Source organism: Ruditapes philippinarum, unplaced genomic scaffold (assembly GCF_026571515.1).
Source record: "Ruditapes philippinarum isolate M1 unplaced genomic scaffold, ASM2657151v2 ctg15_1_1_1_1, whole genome shotgun sequence".
Taxonomy (NCBI): Eukaryota; Metazoa; Mollusca; class Bivalvia; order Venerida; family Veneridae; genus Ruditapes; species Ruditapes philippinarum.
The window spans coordinates 146,054-170,402 of record NW_026864228.1 but is presented as its reverse complement, the minus strand read 5'-3'; the positions used below and the strand labels follow the sequence as shown (position 1 = coordinate 170,402).

Genomic DNA, 24,349 nt, shown 5'->3' with positions numbered 1-24,349 from the left:
AGACTAGAATAGATATCAAAATCAGCCATATCCCTCATATTCTTTTTCAAACCAAGGAGCAGCACACTCCATTTTTCTCAGTACTTGATAGTATGATGAAAGCCAAAAAAAATATTTATTCTCATAAATTGTTTGGCAGAAATTTTTATAAATTCAACAAGTTTGAAATGAATATCTACGACATTTTTTGAGAAAATAATTCAAAATTTTGTTTAAAATGGGAGATACGGTAATTGAGAGGGTTATATAAGAAATTAATCTTAACAAAAAAGGTTATTCGGGGGGGGGGGGGGGGGGGGGGGGGGGGGGGGGGGGGGGGGGGGGGGGGGGGGGGGGGAAATCTTAGTAGATGGCATTTTGTGAACAATGCTATGCAACCGCATTACATTAAATACTTTTTTCTATACAATTGAACTTTGCAATAATGCAGTAGTGTCTAGTGAATTTAGGGGTCAAGGTCATATTTCAGCTTGTCACAGCTGTATTAAACTTTGAAATGCAGGTACAGTTACATTTTCTTAAATACTGAAATAAGCATTACCAATTTCTTAAAACATAAAAAACATTTACTATTTAAAACCATCATTATATAATGTGCTCAGATTGTTTCATTAAATATCCCTGCAAAGCTCACATCTCTCTTGCTAGAGTTCATGACCTCTGGTCATTTCATAAACATCCCTGAAAAGCAAACATTTCTCTTGCCAGAGGTCATGACCATTAGACTTACTTCCAGCTACTAAATCTTTTTATAGAGACATTGCATAACATGTATAAAAGAAATTCCATTATAAGTTGTTTCCCTTCAGACAAGAAGCTTTTTATGGTTTGTACATAATGAAAATCAAAGTCCCCACGAGGCGGGGATAATTTTGACCCCAAGTCTATAAAATGAACAATCTTGGTATAAGTGCAGTACACAATGTTTCATGCCAAATATCTAACCTCTAGCCTTTGTCCATTCAGAGAAGAAACTTTTTTTAAAGTTTTTACTATATACATACTATAACTCTGCGAGTTGGATGTGTCGCCTTGTGAAAAGTATAGCTGTCACTTAGGCATTTCTTCTTAAATATAGATTATTTATAAACACCGCTCTTACAATGTACATGTACCTTGAACTTTAGTGACAGTTAAACTGATTGTAACAATGTTACATCATGATTAAAAAAAGCTGTTATATTATCAAATATAAAAATAACATGGAAAAGTTTTACACTGACAGATCAAATGGAGGACTCTGTGATGGATTCATAACCACTGCACTTCAGGTCAATGAAAAAAGCTTACATACCAAATTTGGAGTCAATCAAACTTATAGTGACCAAGTTATGCTCTGGACAAGCCTATTAAGTAAGAAAATTAACAAAGGGCAATAACTCAAAAATCATGAAGTGCAGAGAACAAGTTCTTGTGCACTGTACTTCTTCTCAATGAGATCTATCATCCTATGAAGTTTCAAGTCAATAGCTTTTATTGTGTAGGAGAATTGGCCCAGACAAAAATAAAGTATTATAATTAACAAAGGGCAATAACTCTAAAATCATGAAGTACAGAGTACGGTTTCTTGTGCACTGCACTTCTTCTCAATGAGATCTATCATCCTATGAAGTTTCAAGTCCATAGCTTTCCCAGTTTAGGTGAAATTAACAAAGGGCAATAACTCTAAAATCATGAACTACCAGTTTTTCGCCACAGCACTTCATCTCAATGAGATCTATCATTCTATAAAGTTTCATGTTCATAGCTTTTATAGTTTATGAGAAATGGCCCGGACAAAAATGAAATATGAAAATTAATAAAGGCAATAACTAAAAAAAAAAAAAGTGCAGAGTACCACTTTTGTGCACTGCATTTCTTCTCAATAAGATCTTTCATCCTATAAAGTTTCAAGTCCATAGCTTTTATAGTTTATGAGAAATGGCCCGAACAAAAATAAAGTATGAAAATTAACAAAGGGCAATAACTCGAACAAGAGCCGGTTGAACCGGGTGATGCTCTCCCTTTTGAACACAGAAAAGTATATCTTTTGTAGTTTCAGAGTAAGTTCAAAGTGTGATAATTCCAAATTTAGGCAAGGCAGAGTATCTGTTCTTTCCACTGCATTTTTACTCAATGAGATCTATCTACCTACTTGCGCGCGACACATCGTCTCAAAATGGTGATCATTTCTGTGAAATAGTTGTAAAATCCGACTTCAAATAACAAAGTTATGGGCCGGACGCGATTTTGCTGCAAGGTCATGCTGTGACCTTGACCTTCAAGGTAGCGAGCAAAATGTTGCGCACGACATGTCGTTTCAATATGGTGATCATTTCTGTGAAATAGTTGTAAAATCCGACTTCAAATAACGAAGTTACGGGCAGGAGGCGATTTTGCTTCAAGGTCATGCTGTGACCTTGACCTTCAAGGTAGCGACCAAAATGTTGCACGTGACACATCGTCTTAATATGGTGATCATTTCTGTGAAATAGTTGTAAAAACCGACTTCAAATAACGAAGTTATTTGCCAGACCCAATTTTGCTTCAAGGTCATGCTGTGATCTTGACCTTCAAGGTAGCGACCCAAATGTTGCGCGACTAATAGTGACTGAGTTATGCTTCGGGCAAGGCTAATGGCCGCTACAAAAGTAACCCCTACATGTCTGCTTTTTTTAATGCAACACAATAAGGAAAGACCTATGATCCCCGGGGCGGGGGCAATTTCGACACTAGGGGCAAAATTTTAACAACTTTAGTAGAGGACCTATGGATGATATTATATACCAAATATTAAAGCTCCAAGCAAGCCTTGTACCTTCAGACAAGAAGATTTTTAAATTTGCATTATTGAAACTCCTTTTCTGGCCCTCATGACCTACTTATGCAACAGACTGGAACCATTTGAACAACTTTGTAAAGGGACCATCCAAGGATAATTCCTGTAAAGTTTGGTTTCTTCCCAGTCATTGGTTTTTACAATATATACATAATGAAAACCAGTGGTTGCTGAGGAGGGGCCAATTTCCACCCCTAGGGCTATAGTTTGAACAATCTTGGTAGAATTTCACTACACAATGTTTCATGCCGAAGATTTTTACTATGTACATATAAGAAAAACCTTAGACCACAGGGCCGAGCCAATTATGACACTAGTGGCAAAATTTGAACAACTTTGGTAGAGGACCTATAATGAAAATCAATGACACATATCTTTGTGTCTCCTTGTAAATGTCTTACATAGATGTTCCCATAATAAATGTGCTTTATAATATAACTTATTAAAATTTAAACGTAACTTTGTGTATTCAAAAAATTCTTTCAAAGCAAATATATATCCTAACTCTATGCTTTTTTGTAAATACCTTTTATGGTACATGTGTATTTATTTGATTATTAAAGAACATGTGTTGACCTAACTTTATTTTTCTTAGTTAATATCTATTAAAGCACATGTGTTGTGCTAATGTCTTTATTTTCTTGTAAATGTCTTTTATAGCACATGTGGTGTTGTGACTGTCAGGTAAGTGCACTTTTTAAAACATCAATACCCTCCTTAACTGAAGAATCTAATTCAACATCAGATGTACCATCCAATTTGATCAAGATTTCAGTGTTATTTGTTTTGTCACACGATTTGCATATGATTTCTTTCATTATTTGATCATTATTTTCTATATCGTAACTTTCCTTTATTGTTCCATCAATAGAAAACTTGTGTCCATTCGTAAAATGAATATCATCTTTTTCATATGGTAATGTCTCATCAATGTTTGGTCCAGTATTTTCAGGCATTTTAACATCACTGTCTATTTCACAAGAATCCAGTTTTGTTATATTTTCATTATTACCACCTTCCACTGAGTCTGAAACAATATCTGCTTTATTCTCATTGTTTTCTTCAATGTCAACTGAGCAACTATCCCTAATGTAAATGTTCTGTGCACACCTGTTTCCACGCTTTTCTTCACACACATCTTCCAAAGCCTCTGTGTTAATAGAAACACTCTCAGTGTCATTTCTGTTGGTATTTTCATCATTGGTCTCATCCTCAAGAATGACAGTAGTGTGATTAGGGAATGCTGTCTGCACTTTATCTTTTACTTTAAAATTTGTTTTTAAATTCTGAACGATTTCATCCTTTGTGTCTTCAGTTTTTGATGTTGGTGTATTTTCCTGTTTTATTGACCTCACATCACTTATAAGAATGTTAGATTTTGCACTATTTGTGTCGCGCTTTAGATTTTCTCCTGACTTTTTGCTTATTTCCTGATTGTCTCTTACATTACTGAGATTGTCAATTGTTTTATCTGTGATAATGGTTGCACCCTCTTTTGATAAAGCGTTCTCAATCTTTCTGTCAAGAGTCTTAACTTTAGCAATAGGTTCTAAAGGTTTTTTGAATTCTGTTTTGTCCTCGTCTAACTTAACAACACTGTGACTACTAGAATTTGATTTATGAAATCGTTTACTGTGAGGAAATAGAGATGCAAGGTTAAGTTTGGAAACACCTGCCATTCTTAAATCTTGTTCAAACTTTGTACCTTTCCAGTCATCTACACCCAAATCAATATTATCTTGTCTTAAAGCTGTTTCGGGTTTTGGAGCTGGTTCAATAATATTTATAACCTTTTCAGAATGTTTCTTCGAACAATGCATTTTAACTTTAACCCTTAAATCAGCTGAAAAGGGGCAATAGCCACACTTAAACTTTGAATCCTTGGCAGGATTTGATTTAATTGCTTCATTACTTTCAGGTGTAGTCATTTGTACAATTTCCATTGACACGCCTGGGCCTACTTCCGTATTAATGCTTTCAAGGCGAACCTGGCTAGGTCCACAATCATTTTTTGTCGCAGTATCACATTCCGTATGTATATCAACTTTTAGCTGTTTGCTGGCACATAAGTTTGAAAGCTGCTCAGTTGTGTATTCTACGTAACCTTGTTGATAATCACCTATTGACGAACCTTCACTAGACCAACACTCACTGCCTAAATCATCATCATCATCATCATCATCATCATCATCATCATCATGGTTGTCATCATCATCTTCTTCATCATCCAGGAATTGACTTGGATTGTAATTGGAAGTGCATGAACTTGCAACATCTGTCCCAAAAGCAGTTTCTATTAACATAAGAAGTAAAATTATAATTGGATGCATTAATAGTAACCTATATAATCTTAATTGGTCTGCATAATAAAGCTGTAAATTGAATGGACAATAATGGTAACAATACATTTTTGCATTAAATCAAGACTTAATCCTACACTATAATTATTTTTTTACGTATTTTGATTATCTCTACATTTCTGAATGAATAATAAATTTTGACTGTCACAACTTTTTATAAAGGACTGACTGAGCATATAAATATTTTACTCAGGGCATTGTTACATTCTAAGCAGGTAAATATAAATGACATAATGGAACCAAATAAGTCCTAGAATATTTCTTACCATTTCTTTCTTTGTAACCTTCCATAGCCTGAGCAAGATCTAGTTCTTGTGTTTTAAATTCATGATCCGCATGGCTCTTCTCCTTCCGGTGATGTTTCCTGACCTCTGACCGATAGAAGGCTCTGTAATCACACCAGTGACATTTGAAACGAGGCTGCATATGTTTCATTTTTATGTGATCTGTCATGCCTCCACTCTTTGTTCTATAACTACAGTAAGGACAGAGTAAATTCCCTTCTTCATCCCGCTCAAATATTGGTTGCTTTGAAGATTTTGTATTACCTTTCATATCCATTATAGCTCGATACTCATTAACTGGCACAGTAAAAAGACCTTTATTTAAGAAGCCCTCTATATGTTTTTCCAAATAATTATGCCGTTTATATTTAAATGACGTGTCTGCAACACCCGGATGTTCAGTTCTCACGTGATTCTTAATGTGGGATGATTGGCTTGCAGTCATGTCGCAAAAGTCACATGTCCAGGGCTTATATTCCACATGCATAAACAGATGCTGCTTCATTTTAGATTTGTCTTTTGAAATGTGGTTGCATGTCTCAGGATCAAAAACACACTTGTACATTGTTTTAAATGTTGTGCGATTTCTTTCAACAAAACGCAAAGCGTTGCTAGACACTGACATAGATAACAAAGGATTTGTTACCATTGCTGGGACTAATTCTGGAACATTGTCCTTCACATCTTTGTGCAGTATATTTGTTTGAGTGAGCTGCACAATAGAAGGTGACAACTGTGGAATGTTTGTAATAGTGGAGTTATCTGTTATTACATTCAGTACTGGGGATACTTGAAAATGTGGTTTGGTAACATTGAGGTGAGACACAGGTTTTGGTGCCGGCCACTTTGCAGGTATTTTAGTTGTAGAACTTTCCTCATCTTTTTTAACCTGAGAGGATGGTGTTGCATCTTGATGTGGATCTTTACGCTTAAGAGTGACGCACTGGCGAGGAGATCCTGAAATTATGTTTAACACAATTATGATAAAAATAATGCATGTGTTTCATACATGTTTAAAAATAAATACATCATGTACATGTATTTATAGCATGTAGTTGGTCAAAATCATATCAATTTACATTATTATAAGAGTAAAATATTCAGAATGTGAGCAATGATAGTTAATACTTAACATGCAATGCAATATCTTAAATTGCACAAAATTTATTAAGAGCAACTTGCTAAGCGGGTACCATGCACAACTTTTTCTTACTTCTAAGGTCAAAAACATTGAAGAAAGAATATTGCAGTAATACTCCTAGAAACATTATGTCTTGAGCAAAATATAATTCCAATTTCATATATGACCTTGACGGTCAAGGTCAATCAAAAGTCAAGGCCACATTTGAATTAATCATCACTGTCAGTTTTGTTTTATTAAGTGTTCTTTTGTCGAAGAATTAACCAAATCCATAAATAAATAACAAAGATATGGCCAATTGTTGCCAAATTCACTAAATTGCCCTTAAGTGTGAGGTCAAATTAAGGTCAATGTTAAGATCAATAATTAAGTATTCTTTTATGTCTTGTCCCATAGATTTATCTGCCCAAGTATGAAAACAATCCATTTAACATTAGCAAAGCTATAGCCTATTACAGCAAAAGAACTGAAATTACAATAATTTGACCTTCAAGGTCAAGGTCATTTACATGTCAATGTCCAATTGGGTTTGATCTGTTTTAAGACATTGCCCTTAAGGTAGATGTGCTCAAGTATGAAGACATTCCATTTTTTTAATAAAAAGTTATAACCCATTATAGCAAAAATCATGCAAAATTCAATGTGTCCTTTAAGGTCAATGTCAATGAGGAGTGAATCTTATAAAAAAATTGGGTTTTCATGAAAGTATTGTCCTTAAGATTGTTGTATTCAAGTTTGAAGACAATCCATTATTAAATAACAAACTTATAGCCAATCATAGAAAAAGCAAGCAAAACTCAATAATTTGATCTTCAAGGTCAAAGTCATTGATAAGTGAAGATTATAATTAATTGAGCCTTCATAAAGGCCTTTTCTAAGATTTATTGTGTCCAAGTTTGAAGGCAATCTATTCATAAATAAACATGAAACATGGCAATGCCATGAAACCAGGTTTTTAATTATCACCATTGTAGATAAATATGTTGTAGTTGAAATACAAATACAAGCAACAAACAATGTAACTATGAGCAATGTAAATCATGAATAATGTTGGAGGAATTGCGAACAGAAGAAGTGTTCACTAAACAAGAGGGCCATGATGGCCCTGAAGTCGCTCACCTGTATATAAGCCCCCGGAGCTGGGCCAGTTTAAACCCCAGGGCTTTTATTTGAACAAACTTGGTAGACACCCATTAGAAGATGTTTCATGCTAAACATCTAAGGTCTAGCTCGTTGGGTTTTTTAAAAGAAGATTTTTTCAAGTTTTTTCTTTACACATATAGTTAAAAACAATGACACACCTGGGGCAGGGCAAGTTTTGGCCCCAGGGCTTTTATTTGAACAAACTTGGTAGACACTCACTAGAAGATGTTTCATGCTTAGTATCTAAACTCTAGCTATTTGTTTATTTTTTTAAAAAAATATTTTTTAAGTTTTTGCTATACACATATAAGGAAAATCAATGACCCCCGGGCAGGGCCAATTTTGACCCCAGGGCTCTTATTTGAACAAACTTGGTAGACATCCATTAGAACATGTTTCATGCTAAATATCTTAGCTCTAGCTCTTTGGGTTCTTTAAAAGAAGATTTTTTAGGTTTTTACTATATGCATATAGGAAAAAATCAATGACCCCCTGGGGTGGGGCCAATTTTGACCCCAGGGCTTTTATTTGAACAAACTTGGTAGACACCTATTAGAAAATGTTTCATGCTAAATATCTTAGCTCTAGCTCTTTGGGTTCTTTAAAAGAAGATTTTTTAAGTTTTTACTATATGCATATAAGGAAAATCAATGATCCCCTGGGGCGGGGCCAATTTTGACCCCAGGGCTTTTATTTGAACAAACTTGGTAGACACCTTTTAGAAGATGTTTCATGCTAAATATCTTAGCTCTAGCTCTTTGGGTTCTTTAAAAGATTTTTTAAGTTTTTACTATATGCATATAGGGAAAATCAATGACCCCCTGGGGCGGGGCCAATTTTGACCCTATGGCATTTATTTGAACAAACTTGGTAGACACTCACTAGAAGATGTTTCATGCCAAATATCTAAGCTCTAGCTCTTTGGGTTTTTTAGAAGAAGATATTTAAAGTTTTTTCTTTTGGTTGCCATGGCAACCAGAGTTCTGCATGGAATGGAATTCTTTGAACAACTTTGTTAAGGCTTCACACAAGGAACATCCCTGTGAAGTTTCATTATGATCTGCCTTATGGTTTCAGAGGAGATGTCGTTTTAAAAGTGTGAACGGACAACGGACGACGTACGACGGACGACGGACAAAGAGTGATCCTAATAGCTCACCCTGAGCATATGCTCAGGTGAGCTAAAAAAACAAAGGGCCATAATTAGGTAAAAATTCTCAACAATCACAAAACCCCGAAAATATGCGCCAGGGCACTTGACGACAACTTAGCTTCTGTGAAAGTTTGAACAAAATCCGTTGAAATATTTAGGAGGAGTTCAGCACAGAAGAATTTGTTCACTATATAATAATAATAATAATAATAATAATATCTTTATTTAAAGAAGGTTACACATTAAGAACATACAATAACAATCATATATATCTTATTTCCAATGTGGCCTTCTGAAATAGAAAACAACAACAACAACAACAGGACATGCATAGGTAGAAAATTGAATGTATAATATGTAATATTTTGAATATTACAACTCATATACTTTCGACAGACACTCAACAATTTGTTTTAACATATACGTATATTGCATCATTCGTTCGTTCATTCGTTCGTTCGTTCATTTATTAATTAATTAATTCATTCATTCACTCATTCATTCATATGAACATCAAGATATGCTTTGTATTTTTCTTTAAAACATTTAAGGTTATTAACATTACGAATATTTAAAGGTATATTGTTCCAAATGTTCATGCCATAATAAGAAAATGTGTCTTTAATATAGTTTGTTTTAGGTCTTGTCCATAATACAATATCTTTTCGTGACCTAGATCTTAAGTTATATATTTTGTTGTCGGATAAAGTCATCAGTTCTGTCATATAAGTCGGTGCCATGTTATTTAAAGTTTTAAAAACAAGCACCGCCGTGTGGTATTTACATCTGTCAAGGAACGGTAACCAGTTAAGAGTTTCGAATAGATTTATTGACGGAGATCTTTGTGGTTGCTGTAAAATGATTTTAGCAATTCGTTTTTGTAATTTACAAACATTATTTATGTAGTTTGTGTTTCCTTTACCCCATATAATACAACAATAGTCCATAATGGGCAATATATATGCATTGTAAAACAATAATTTCATATCAAAGTGCAAAAAATATGATATCTTTTTCAATAAGGCAATTTTTCCGTTAAGTTTTTTACAAACATTGTCAATTTGCAAGTGCCATTTTAAGTTGTTATCTATACAGATACCCAAGACTTTGTGATCAGTTACATTTTCAAGAGCTATTTCATTTATCTTAAGATACAATTTTTTCATAATATTTACTTTTTGTCTTGTTCCTATTACCATACATTTTGATTTATCTGGATTTAAGGCCATATTATTTATTTTGCACCATTTGTCAATGTTATTTAAATGATCTTGAAGTTTTATTTCTACTTTTGATATATTTTCTCCGGACTCATAAAGGGTAGAATCGTCTGCGTATAAATCAATTTTTATATCATTACCAATGAAAGCTATGTCATTTATGTATATTAGAAATAATAAAGGTCCTAATATTGAGCCTTGTGGAACACCGGAAATTATTTTCATTGTCTGAGATTGAAGATTACCTATCTTAACCAGTTGTATTCTGTTAGAAAGATATGACTTAAAAAACTTAACGGCATTTTCAGAAAAATGATAAAGTTTAAGTTTATGCAAAAGTATTTCATGGTCAACCAAATCAAAGGCTTTCTTTAAGTCTAAGAATACAGTCCCGATAATTTTTCCACTGTCAACATCTTTTAACCAAGTATCTATTAAACTAATGAGTGCAGTATTACATGAATGATTTTTTACGAAATCCTGATTGTTTATTATGAATTATGTTCGTTTTTTCAAAGAATGAGTGTATTTGTTTGGCAATATGGCGCTCAAATATTTTGGATATAGTTGACAAAATTGATATCGGTCGATAGTTATTTGCTTCATTCTTATCCCCCGATTTAAAAATAGGTATAACTCTAGCTCTTTTTAAATCATCTGGGAAAATATTATATTTAATACTATTATTGATAATTGATGCAATTATTGGTGTAATATAATCTCCACAATATTTAATGATGTTTGGTCCAATTCCATCTAATCCTGTAGATTTTTTAATATTCAGTTTTTCAATAATAAGTTTTACTTCAAACGGTGTAATTAATTCAATATTAAATTCATGATATATTAGCTTTTGGTCTAAAGTTTCTTTCAAGTTTGAAAAATTTGTATTTGAAAACTTTGTTTTATGTATGACATTCGAGATATTGACAAAATACTTGTTTAATTCATTTATAATATTTACATTTCTGTAAATTTCTTTATTACCTGTCACTAGTCTGTCTGGCATTGTAATACAACCTTTTTTATTTAGATTTGAAACGTCCTTTAAATTTTTCCATAAAAATGCCGGGTCTTTGTTATTTTTAATAGCATTGTTAAAAAAATCTCTTTTACTTTTTTTAATCATTGATGATATTTTATTTCTGAGCATTTTGTATTGTTCATGTTTCCCTACTTTAAGATAGTAATCGCGTTCATGTATTAGATATTTTTATCTCATCAGTAAACCATTCCGGCCGGTGTTCACGTTTGATACGTTTTTCTTTTTTTTGGTGCATGCTTTTTCAATATTGTATTTAAAATGGAGTAAAATAAGCTAAGAGATTCATTCGGATTAATTATGTGCTCGACTAATTCAAGATCGGATAAAGCAAGGTCTACCTGAAAATCAATTTCATTGAAGTTTTTAAAACATCTATATTTAATCGAATTAGGTTCATTTATCAATCGGGTACATGCTTTCGTTGATCTTGAAATACATATCGGATAATGATCACTTAATGAGGTATCAGAAACAAACGATTCAATAATATATCTGCTACTGTTTGTATAAACATGATCTATAATTTTTTGGGTATGTTTTGTTTATCCTAGTAGGATCTGTGATAAGTTGTTTTCAAACCATATTTCGTTATCAAATCACCCCCATTTTGTATTGTCATACTTTTTCTTTTTATTCATTGGATAAAAGTTTATATTGACATCTCCTAGAATATGATATTCTATATTTGATATATCTATTATACTTAGTTGTTTTTCATAATCGTCAATCCAAGATTGGTGAACATTTGGTGGGCGATATATAAAATTTAAAAGAAAAGGTTTGCAATTTGGGTAAATAATTTCCAACCAAACAGATTCTAATTCGTCCGTTTCTATATCGTAACGGCGCCGATATGGCACCTTGTCAGCAATATATATTACAATTCCCCCGCCTTTATGACAACTTTTACGGTCCTTTCTTTCGTGTGTGAACTTGTTTATATTTAATTCATCATCTGTTGTATCTTCTATATTTATTCTGTATCAGAAAAAAACAAACAAAGGGCCATAATTAGGTAAAATATTATCCAATCATAAAACCCCGACAATATGCACCAGGACACTTGATGACAAAGATTCTGTGAAAGTTTAGTCAAAATCCGTTGAGAAATGTAGGAGGAGTTGCGCACAGAAGAAATTGTTTACGCCCGCCTGCCCGCCCGCCGACATACCTCAATCTAATAACCAGTTTTTTCCTTCGGAAAACCTGGTTAAAAATTTATAGCCAATTAAAGAAAAAGCAAGCAAAACCTGGAAGTGGAAGTTATATTAAATTGTGTCTTCATAAAGGTCTTACACAACAGATTGTTGTGTCATTATTAAAGACAAACCATGATTAATAAATAACAAATTTATAACCAATCATAGAAACAAAAGGGCTATGATGGCCCTGAAATTGCTAATCTGAATATGAAAACTCTCAATGACAATGAACAAGTATAATTGTAAACTATAAACAAAAGCAGATATAACATTTAAACCTTTATCTGAAAATTTAATAGTGTATGTGCAAAACATTACTGGTTTCTACTGCTAAGGGAAAACAACAGTTTCAAAAGATGTGTAAATATAGGGAAAATCAATGACCCCCTTGGGCGGGCCAATTTTGACTTTGATGTTTCATGCGAAATATCTAAGCTCTAGCTCTTTGGGTTTTAAAAAAGAAGATTTTTAAGTTTTTTTTCTGAGTTCTGCATTGGAATTAAATTCTTTAAACAATTTTTAAAGGTGACTACCAAAGGAATATTCTGTGAAGTTTGGATGGCATTGGATTAGCAGTTTATGAGGAGATGTCGTTTACAGTAAAAGTTTACGGACGGACAAATTACGATTACAAAATCTCACTTTGTCATTTTGTGACAGCTTTATTTTTCTTCAAAAAAGTTGAGATTAAGAGAATTGCTGATTGATTATATGCTTCAGTATGAACAGTTTTAAGCTTCTTTTTAACACCAAATAATATAAACAAGAGCCACAGCCGGGGGAGAAGCAATGCTCGACCTTTTTACTTTTTCTAAAAGCAAACACATAAAAAAGTTTTAAACAAATCTTTAAAAAGGTAGGTCAAGTCGATTTGTTGTTTTATCCGAGTAGCAATATTTTTAATAATGTTCCATGTTCAATTTTACATCTGAAACTGTGCACATGTTTCAAATTTCATAGATGTATATCAAAGGTCAAGAAAGAAGGTTACTTCTTAAATCTAGGTCAGCTGATATTAAAGCTAAATTTTGTGTTTATGTTCCTTTCAAATATGAAAAACTTCAGTCTATAAATAAAGGCTGTATAAGCTTATGTATAAAAAGCTATTTTTGGCACCCTTTATTGACTCTGACCCACTTGACCCCTTACTCAATCCAAAAACTATGCAAGATATCTTCGTATCAAATATTGAAAGACATCTGTCAATAAATAAAGGCTATATGGACAAAAGTGTAAAAATCTATTTTTAGCACTGGTGACCTTGACCCAACTGACTCCTAAATCCATCCAAAGGAAGAATACCCTGCAAGTTATCTTCCTACCAGATATGTAAAACATTTTTCAATAAATAAAGGCTATATGGGCAAAAGTGTAAAAAAAAATTATTTTTAGCACTGGTGACCTTTAGCACTGGTGACCTTGACCCACTGACCCCTACCTCCATCCGAAGAAAAAGACCCCAATTTTATGTTTCTACCAAATACAAGAGACATCTGTCAAAAGAATAAGGTTCAATTACTATATGGCCAGGGGTATAAAAATATGTCACTTCAATCTAGGTCAGCTGATATTACATCTAAAACTGTGCACACAGGGCATGGTCCAAATCTCATTGCTATAGGTGAAATAAGATAATTTTATTAATTTTACCTCAATAATCAAGGTCAATTAAAGGTCAAGGTCACATCTGAATTATTTAATATGTTTGTTTGATAGGAAGTCTTGTTTTGTCAAAGTACAAATCAAATATGTACATAAATAATAAAATTATGACAATTTAACCAAAATTCAATAATTTGACCTTGACAATCAAGATCATTTAAAGCTCAATGTCAAAGTAAGTTCAACCTCCTAGAAAGTCTTGTCCAAAATGCTGTTTTGTATGAAGTATGAAGACAATCCATTTATTAATTATAAATTTACAGTTATTGCAAAAATCAGTTACAATTCAATAATTTAATCTTCAAGGTCATTTAAAGTCATAAATGAGCCATTTTGAGTTGATAGTCCCTAGATGCATGACAGAGTTATGGTCGCACAATATTTTCTAATTGCTGACCTGTGACCTCTAAGTGTGACTTTAACAGGAGGGCTAGGGTCTAAATTTTGCACATAATATTACCATCTCATCATGCTTAACATTTGTGCCAAATCATTTAAAAATACCTTGAAGCATGAGGGAGTTATGTGCCAGACAATATTTAACTGCCGACCACTATGTGTGACTTTGACCTTAGAGCTAGGGTTCTATGTCTTTTGCATGACACATGGTCTGTTAATGTTCAGCATTTCTGTCAAAATTTTTCAAAAACTCTTAATGCACAACAGTTATGCACCATACAAAGTTTTCAAACACACATACTTATGCACAAATGGACAGACAGGGGTTACAAAATATGCCCCACTGACATTATCAAGGTTGGGAACATAAAAGTTATTGGAATTATTATTTTGTTTTTTAAATTTCTATGTACCATGAAATGTACAAGTTGACCTTACATTTAACATATACTGTATAACTGGTTATTTCTGCGGATAGCTAATTTCTGCCATATTTTGCGAGTCCCTTCCGACCGCAAAAATTAAATTCGCAAATATTTCATAGTTTTATATGTAATTTACCCCGTTTGTCACCTCAATTTACCTGTTAAATTAATCAATATACACACCAATCTGGATTTTACATGTAGTTTATTGTGTAATAAGTTGAGCAAGTTTGAAGGCTGTATACATGCTAAGTAGAAATTAAATTTATAAACGTTTTTAATGAAAAACTCAGAAATTAAATTCGCAAAAATTAATATACCCATTTTATGTCCCAAAACGCAAAAAATTGCACCCGCAGAATTAACGAGTTATATGGTAGTCAGTGCAATGTCGAACGACACATATGCCCCCCTTTCTAGCCATTGACTCACATTTTTGATAATTTTGTTATAGAAACTTGCCATAAATGGATACAAGTGTTCAATTATGGAAAAAAGAAAAATACTTTGAGACTTAGAGATAAATTATGAATTTAAAGATAATGAGACATTAAAGGCCCCTGTGACCTAGACTTTTGAACTAGTGACCATAAATCAATAGGGGTCATCTAATAGTTATGACCAATCAATATTAGAAATATGAAGACTTAGATAAATTGAGCTTGACCTTTGACCTAGGGACCCCAAAATCAATAGGGGTAACTTACTAGTTTATAATGACCAATCAGTATGTGAAATATGAAGACTTTGTGATAAATAGTTTTCAAGATAATAAGCGGAAACCATTGTGACATTTAAGGCCCCTGTGACCTTGACCTTTGATCTAGTGACCCCAAAAGCAATACGGATCATCTGTTGATTATGACCAATAACTCTGTGAAATATGAAGATTTTGTGATGATTATCTTTCCAGATAATGATCTGATATCATACTATCATTCAAAGACCCTGTGACCTTGACCTTTGACCTCAAAATCAATCGGGGTCATCTACTAGTTATGACCAAACAATATATGAAATATGAAAACTTTTAGATAAATAGTAACCAAGATAATAAGCAGAAATCATATGACCATTCAAGGCCCCTGTGACCTTGACACCTAGTGACCCCAAAATCATTAGGGGTCATCTTCTAGTTATGACCAATCAATATGTGATAAATGAAGACTTTCAGATGAACTGTAACCAAGATAATGAGCGGAAACCATTCTGACATTTGAGGCCCCTGTGACCTTGACCTTTGACCTATTGACCCCAAAATCAATAGGGGTCATCTACTAGTTATGATCAATCAATATGTGAAATATATAGACTTTGTGATGAATACTTTTCAAGATAATCAGCGGACACCCTTCTGACATTTATGGCCCTGTGACCTTGACCTTTGACCTAGTGAACCCAAAATCAATAGGGGTCATCAACTAGTTATGACAAATCAATATGTGAAATATGAAGACTTTGTGATGAATACTTTTCAAGATAATCAGGGGAAACCCTTCTGAGATTTAAGGCCCCTGTGACCTTGAGCTAGCAACCCCAAAATCAATAGGGGTCATCTACTAGTTATGACCAATCACTATGTGAAATAGGACAACTTTGTGATGAATACTTTTCAAAGTAATCAGCAGAAACCATTTTGACATTTAAGGCCCCTGTGACCTTGACCTTTAACCTAGTGATCCCAAAATCATTACAGGTCATCTACTAGTTATGACCAATCACTATGTGAAATATGAAGACTTTGTAATAAATAGTTTTCAAGATAATCAGCAGAAACCATGTGGTCTACCGACGGACAGACCAACATTAGCAAAACAATAGACCCCCAGCTCTTCTTCGAAGGGGGGCATAATAACTTTCTTTAACTACCTTGGTATACCATAAAATTGTCTTGGGAATCGAAATCTTAAAATATGATTTTACATAGTTTTAAATAAACGGTGTACAAACATTGATCTGTAAAACAGTTAAGTTACAGTACCTATAGGAGCATCTGTCATTTCTTGATCTATTGTTAACTCTGTTACTATAACAGGATGACCTTTGTGTACTTCTCTTATATGATTCTCAACAAATGATCTGAAATTAAAGGATATTTAAAGTGTTAGCAATAAAAATACTTGAATTTATCATTTTCAGCCTTTTTTATCATATCAAGCATACATATATAGAGGATATTGAATGAGTGTAGGTTTTATACTAAATTTATTGAATGAGTTGAATAAAATCATATTATTTGAGCCTCTGGCAAGCATAATATTGTTTTATTCAATGAGTTCAATAGCTTAAGTATTGAATCTACACTAATATAATATTCTATTAATCACATATTAAATCAGAACGGTAAACTGTCAAAAAGAGTTCAAGTCACACTGATGGATGATGGAGGCTGGACAAATTAGGATCACAATAGCTCACCTTAAGCACTATGTGCTCTGGTGAGCTAAAAAGTGGGGCATTCTTTAATATATTTTAAGCAGATTAAAATTTTGTATAATTCATTTCCAATATGAGCTGTTTGTCAATGACCATTACAGGCTGTCAAGTTGTCTCACACCAGAAAGTAGGAACATTTTTTGCCAAAAAGTAGGAAAATAGTAGAAAAGAGAGGAACACCACAAAAGTAAGAATATTTATTTAGCTGTCTTAGATCATTAAAGGGAGACACAGGCAAAATTTTCATTTCTTCGATTTAATTTTTCTTTCAATATTCTATAGATTTCCTCGAAATAAATGAATATCCTTTTGTTTAGGTTTATCTGCTATAAGGACAAATTGTTTCGGATTCAACGCTGTTTTGTAAAGCACGATAAGCAACTGAAACATTTTAACAACACAGATATGTGACAGAAACAAGACAAAGCCTGAAATTCCTGTAAACTTAAATCTTAATGCATTATATACTCTAAATAGTTGTAACGCAATATGTTTTAGTACCATTCTATACAAGAATTTATTTCTGGCCTCAATATTGTATGATTTCGTTTTACATGCATAATATATCCTAAAAACCAACATAATTGAAGATTCATTCTTATAATTGAGACAGAACTAGAAATTTGTAATTCTAGATTTCAGTTTCTAGTAATATAAAGTACAAAACTAGCAAATGCATTTATGTACAACAATGTCTAAATAAATGAACAAAAGTGCATACTTTTGAAAATTTGAAATAAATATCATTTGATAGTATTATTGATTTTGTTGATACTAATATCAAACAGACATATGTATTTACACACGTTGCCAGGCAACTTACCGCGTACATGGTTGAGCTGGGTTATGATTGTCGCCTACAGTGTTTGATTTTGGCGGGGATGTGCACGTGAAAAGTATGATACATTTACATGACTGTACTATAGGCAGGCCCCAACATTAGCAGTGGTCCGTTGGTCCGAGACCACTTGATTTTGGCAAGGACTACCTAATTTTAAAACCCACTGGTCCATCGGACCACATAAATTTTCTGGTTGATGCAAGACTCATTTGGGAGAATGGCGATTTGGTCAAAAAAATGTTATATAATTTTGTTTAAAATCATGTGTCTGATGTACATGGTTCATTAATCTCTGATTAGTTAAAGAAGTTCTTAAGTCATCAATAACTTTCATTTGAAGTCGCTAAAATTTTGTTTATGAAAGTTGAAAGAGTTGAGAATTTGTGATGTTAATTTAGGTATAAAATTCATTCAAATGGTGCTAGTACATTATGCATCGTCGGATACCCACAGCAGAACCATTAACATTTATGTTATGTTACAATTGTTAATCAACCGTGAGTATCCGATCATGGTAATTATATGATATCAGATAAACTTTAATTTCAGATACTTGAATAATGGCAGCAAACGAAAGGAACTGGAAAAAATACATCTAGTAGTTCTTTGCTATCTATCTTTATTTTAACTGTATAACGATAAGAGATCTATTTCTTCTAGAGTAAAAATAACTTTAAATGGTTAAAAATACTCAATGTCAAAAATGAATATCAACCAACAAGCAACAGGGAGGTAAAAATATCTGTGAGAAAAATAAACTAAACTATAGTTATATATAACATTGTTATTTTTTTAACAAGCAATTATCATAGTATTGCAAGCAATCCATAAGTCGGCCTACCGGTTAGAACCCCAGCAACATTCTGATGGGCCATTGGCCATTCAATTATACCATTGAATGAATGACTGACATGAATGAACTTAAATATTTTGAGTTCAAAGTTTGTCTATATCACAGTAATGTGTTAAGTTTCCCTGCCTAGTAAGGAAATTATGTTTATACAACCTTGTCATATTATTACGATGTGGGATTTTAAAGTAAATCCTATAAGGAATGAAGAAGTTGGAGTAAAAAATACCAATTTCTCAAAAAAATCTAAGTTCAAGGGGGACATAATTCTGGAAATAGTCTTGCTACAGTATTTAACCTTCTCAAAATTGTTGAGTGATAATAAGAAACATATATATGAAGTTTGAAGTAGATACATTAGGAAATAAAGAAGTTATTTAAAAAAGACAACTTTTATTTTTCATAAAAATTCTAAGTTCAAGGGAGGTAATACTGATAATTTTTGTGCTAGAGTTGTAAACCTTGTCACATATGATGTTGTTAATGACCAGAAACTTATATTTAAAGTTTGAAGTAAACACCTTAAGAAATAAAGAACTTATAGTGAAAAAGCTGAAAAATTTAAATCGGAAATCTTGAAATTTAGGCTATTTGTTGCCATAGCAACCAGAATTTTCAACATAGGAAGTAAAAAAAAAAATGTGCATAACCTCAAGACTGCCATCTACCCATATTTAAAGTTTCTTAATAATATTTTCAGTACTTTTTACGTTACAAACAAACAAATAACTCTACCATAGAATACCTACTGTCACTTGCTCTCCCTTTTCTGATTAGATGAAAAATATATAATCTAAAAATATCTGTTTTCTTTAATGGTTAATAATACATCTTTGTCATCAAGTTTAAACATTTTTTTCTACATCTGCAGTAAAATGATATAATAATGATAATTGACCACCTGACTTCTGGAAGGACCACTTAACTTTCAAATCTAGTGGTCAGGCGTACCACCTGCTAAAAAAGTTAGTGTCGAGGCATGAAAGGTGTGTAAAAAAATCATTTGAGGATTTGCTTATTGGCTGTTCAGACAAGTTTTATCTTAACTTTACATTATTTAGAAAATTACGGTAATTTATGTAGATTATAACGTCGTAAGATGCACTGTTTTTTCAATCAATGTGTAGAAATATAGTATTTAAAAAAACAAGAACCGGTTGAACCGAGTGATGATCCCTGAGAAGGTTTTGGACACAGGAAAGTATAAAAAAATGAACAAAGGGCAATAACTCAAAAAATAAGAAATGCAGAGTACCAGTTCTTGTGCACTGCACTTCTTTTTAATGAGATCTATCATCCTATGAAGTTTCAAGTCCATAGCTTTTATACATTAGGAGAAATGGCCCGGACAAAAATAAAGTATGAAAACTAACAAAGGGCAATAAATCAAAAATTAAGAAGTACAGAGTACCGGTTCTTGTGCACTGCACTTCGGGTCATTATAAGAAGTATGCATACCAAGTTTGAAGTCAATCCGACTTATAATGACTGACTTATGCTCTGGACAAGCTTATTAAGGGGATGCCGACAACGACACCGGCGACAAAAGTAACCCCTATATGTCGCCCTTTTTAAAGGCGACACAAAAACTAGAATCAGAAATCTTGAAGAGGTTAAAGACGTTTGTTAAGTATGACAGCTCTCAATATACTCCCTATAGTCAAGATTAAAATGATGTGTATAATTTCCATACTGCTATCTATCCATATTTTAAGTTTCATAAAATTTTTCAGCTCTTTTTGACTAATCACAAATATTGTTATATTTGCCATGTTTTAAGCCTTTGCCATGGCAACCAATTTTTTCAACAAAGGAACAAAAAAAAAAAGACATCCATAATCTCCATACTGCCATCTACTAATATTTCAAGTTTCATAAAAATTTTCAGTACTTTTTACATTATCACTAGATCCAGTTTATGTGTTAAATTTGCCATATTTTCAGTCTATTTGTTGCCATAGCAACCAGAATTTTCAACATAGGAAGAAAAGAAAAAGATGTGCATAATCTCCAGACTGCCATCTACCCATATATCAAAATTCATAAAAATATTTCCAGTATTTTATAAGGATGATTTTGTCTGTTTTGATTTCCCTCTTTCTTTGTTTGTTTAGAATCCAGTTGATAATTGAATTGCTATCTAAATATAGGGTAAACACACGTTTTGACGTGTTATAACATCTGCAGAGCCCTAAGGAAAGGTTGGTGCTTGAGCCCGGTAGGACGATGGCTCTAACAGTATCGACGGAATCTGCAGACTTTATAACACGTCAAAACGTCAAATATTGAAGCTCCACATCAAAGGACAAGAAAGTAGGTCACTTTATCAAACTATCTAAGTCAGCTGATATCAAAAATCAAAAGTAAGTCACTTTGTAAAAATCCAAGTCAGCTGTTATCAAATTTCAAAAGTCTACAAGTGTGGTCCAAATAGCATAGTTACATGGAGACAGGGGGGCGGGGCTCAGATTCTTGTCAGTAACAATATTTCAAAAAAAATTTACACATTCACTCAGTTAAGGACAGAAAATAGTGAAAAAAATATAAACACAGCTTTATATATTTGAAGTATGAAGATGATCCCTTAAGATATAAAGAAGTAACAGTAAAAAAACAAGCATTTGATAGTATTGCGGGCAATACAGTAGTCCCCTACCGGTCCCTCAAAAAGTTCTTTAATTGTCATACACTCCTGTTTATTGCCATTTATAATGAATTTGAGGATGAAGTCTGTATTTGAAAATATCAACCACAAAACATAATAAAATAAGTTTGTCTATATCACAGTAATGTGTTAAGTTTCCATGCTTAGTAAGGAAATTATGTTTATACAACCTTGTCATATTATTACGATGTGGGATTTTAAAGTAAATCCTATAAGGAATGAAGAAGTTGGAGTGAAAATACCAGTTTCTCGAAAAAAAATCTAAGTTCAAGGGGGACATAATTCTGGAAATAGTCTTGCTACAGTATTTAACCTTCTCAAAAATGTCGAGTGATAATAAGAAACATATATATGAAGTTTGAAGTAGATACATTAGGAAATAAAGAAGTTATTTAAAAAAGACAACATTTTTTCCCCTAAAAAAATCTAAGTTCAAGGAGGTAATACTGATATTTTTTGTGCTAGAGTTATAAGCCTTGTCACATATGATGTGGTTGATGACCAGAAACTTATATTTAAAGTTTGAAGTAAACACCTTAAGAAAATAAAGAACATATAGTGAAAAAGCTGAAAAATTTAAATCAGAAATCTTGAAATTCAGGCTATTTGTTGCCATAGCAACCAGAATTTTCAACATAGGAAGAAAAGAAAAAAGATGTGCATAATCTCCAGACTGCCATCTACCAATATTTTCAAGTTTCATAAAAATATTTTCAGTACTTTTTGAGTTATCACTGGATCCAGTTTATGTGTTAAATTTGCCATATTTTCAGACTATTTGTTGCCATAGCAACCAGAATTTTCAACATAGGAAGAAAAAAAAAGACGTGCATAATCTCCATACTGCCATCTATCCATATATCAAGTTTCATAAAAATATTTTCAGTACTTTTTGCGTTATCGCGGGATCCAGTTTTGTGGACTGACGGACTGACAGACTGACAGACAGACAGACAGACAGACAGACAGACAGACGGACAGACAGACAGACGGACGGAGGGTAAACCTAAAGTCCCCTCCGGTTAAACCGGTAGGGGACTAATAATATTTTTTAAGGAAAATTCTTTGTTCAAGGGGAGATAAATCTGAAAATATTAATGCTAGAGTTATGAACCTTGTCACCTAAGATGTGGTTGATGATAAGTAACATATATTTGAAGTATGAAGTTGATAACTTAAGAAATGAAAAAGGTATAGTTAAAAAATATTTTACTACACCAAAACTTTAATCTGAAATCTGGCTGCCGAGGACGGGTCAAGTAGGACAGCTCTACATATACTTTGTATACTCTAGCTAAAAATGTGACCTCTAGAGTGTTTTTCCATACTAGTATTGTGTGTGACCAGGTGACCCATATTCAAACTTTACCTAGAAATCATCAAAACAAACTTGCAGAACAATTTCCAGGATATTTGGACAACAACATAGCCACTAGAGAGTTCACATTTTTTTTCTATTTTTAGCTCCTGTGACCTAGTTTTTCATCAGAGATGACCCATGTTCGAACTCCTCCTAGCAATTAAGTAGACAAGCATCCTGACTAAGTTTGATGACAATTGAGTCAAAAATGTTACCATTAGAGTATTAACAAGGTTTCTCCATATTTGTGACTCAGTTTTTGACCCAAAGCAACCCATATACGAACTTGACCTAGAAATCATCAAAACAAACTTTCAGACCAATTTCCAGGATATTTGGATCAAAACAGTTGCCACTAGAGTGTTAAAGAGATTTTTCTATTTTTAACTCCTGTGACCTAGTTTTTGACCGGAGACGACTCATATTCAAACTTGATCATTCTAGAAATCATCAAAACAATTTTCCTGACAAATTTCAAGAATATTTGGATCAAAACAGCAACAACTAGAGTGTTAACAAGATTTTTCTATTTTTAGCTCCTGTTACCTAGTTTTTGACCGGAGATGACCTATATTTGATCTTGACCTAGAATCATCAAAACATTTTTCCTTCCTGATAAATTTCCAGGATGTTTGGATCAAAACTGCAGCCACTAAAGTGTTGACAAGATTTTTTCTATTTTTAGCTGCTGTGACCTAGTTTTTGACCACAAATGACCCATATTCAAACTTTGAGTTTGGTTGAAATCCCTCCAGCAGGTTGACCTGTGAAAGCTGGACAAGATTTTTCTATTTTCAGCTCTGGTGGCCATTTTGAGCAGTGAAGCGGAATGTGCTAAGGATATGCACTCCTGTAAAGTTTGGTTGAAATCCTAATAGCAGTTTGACATGTGAAAGCTGGACAAGTTTTTTTATTTTTAGCTCTGGCAGCCATTTTGTGCAGCAAGGTGGAACGTGCCTGTGATTTGCACATCTAAGGATGATACTGAACACACATGTGAAGTTTGGTTGAAATCCCACCAGCACTGTGAAAGCCATTAATCACTATTCTTGTTCTATTTTTAGCTCTGGCAGCCATTTTGTTTAGCCAAGCAGAATGTGTTGCTGATATGCACAACTAGGGATGGTACTGATCATTCCTGTAAAGTTTGGTTAAAATCCCACCAGCAGTTTAACATGTGAAAGCGGACAAGATTTTTCTATTTTTTAGCTCCGGCAGTCATTTTGTGTAGCGAAGCAGAACAAGCTGTCGATATGCACAACTAGTTTATAATGGAAATGATCACACCTTTGAACATTGGTTGAAATCCCACAAGACCTGTGAAAGCCCAACAAGCTTAATGCTG

General features: G+C 33.2%; 1 protein-coding gene across 3 annotated transcripts in view; it reads right to left on the bottom strand.

Moving 5' to 3' along the window:
- Window positions 1-362: 362 nt before the first annotated feature.
- LOC132724912 (uncharacterized) overlaps window positions 363-24,349 on the bottom strand; it is a 99,532-nt gene continuing 75,545 nt past the window's right edge. For 2 of the 3 annotated variants that reach the window (XM_060709898.1, XM_060709897.1), the window contains exons 7-9: window positions 16,834-16,931; window positions 5,445-6,419; window positions 363-5,111 (exon numbers count right to left, since the gene is read on the bottom strand). In XM_060709898.1, the coding sequence (XP_060565881.1) occupies window positions 3,499-5,111; window positions 5,445-6,419; window positions 16,834-16,931 (2,686 nt within the window). In that variant the 3' untranslated portion in view covers window positions 363-3,498. The remainder of the gene's footprint in view (window positions 5,112-5,444; window positions 6,420-16,833; window positions 16,932-24,349) is intronic. The other variant, XR_009624978.1, reaches the window with a different exon arrangement.